At 52.9% G+C, this 590-nt stretch overlaps 1 protein-coding gene across 1 annotated transcript in view; it reads left to right on the top strand.

Moving 5' to 3' along the window:
* LOC105534696 (HLA class I histocompatibility antigen, B-14 alpha chain-like) overlaps nucleotides 1-590 on the top strand; it is a 9,348-nt gene that overhangs the window by 8,201 nt on the left and 557 nt on the right. The window contains exons 3-4 of the mRNA XM_011973489.1: nucleotides 239-289; nucleotides 396-443. Coding sequence (XP_011828879.1) covers nucleotides 239-289; nucleotides 396-439 — 95 coding nt within the window. The 3' untranslated portion in view covers nucleotides 440-443. The remainder of the gene's footprint in view (nucleotides 1-238; nucleotides 290-395; nucleotides 444-590) is intronic.

Below are 590 nucleotides of genomic sequence, written 5' to 3' on the forward strand. Positions count from 1 at the left end.
CGGATGTATCACCTTGATGGTTGTGCTGTTGGGGTCCTGATTCCAGCATTCATGAGTCAGGGGAAGGTCCCTGCTAAGGACAGACCTTAGGAGGGGAGTTGGTCCAGAACACACACCTGCTCTCCTCCTGTTTCCTGATCTGGGTCTGTAGTCATCATTCTGGAAATTTCTCTTGGGTCCAAGACTAGGAGGTTCCTCTAAGATATTATGGCCCTGCTTCCTCCCAGTCCCCTCACAGGATATTTTCTTCCCACAGGTGGAAAAGGAGGGAGCTACTCTCAGGCTGCGTGTAAGTGGTGGGGGTGGGAGTGTGGAGGAGCTCACCCACCCCATAATTCCTCCTGTCCCACGTCTCCTGAGGGCTCTGACCAGGTCCTGTTTTTGTTCTACCCCAGCCAGCGACAGTGCCCAGGGCTCTGATGTATCTCTCACGGCTTGAAAAGGTGAGATTCTTGGGGTCTGAAGTGGGTGGGCGTGGGGCAAAGGGGAAAGGACTGGGTTGTGGGGCTTCTTTGATTGGGATGTTTCGAGTGTGTGGTGGCTGTTCAGAGTGTCATCACTTACCATGACTGACTTGAATTTGTTCATGA

This window comes from Mandrillus leucophaeus, unplaced genomic scaffold (assembly GCF_000951045.1).
Source record: "Mandrillus leucophaeus isolate KB7577 unplaced genomic scaffold, Mleu.le_1.0 Scaffold1387, whole genome shotgun sequence".
NCBI classification, from domain to species: domain Eukaryota; kingdom Metazoa; phylum Chordata; class Mammalia; order Primates; family Cercopithecidae; genus Mandrillus; species Mandrillus leucophaeus.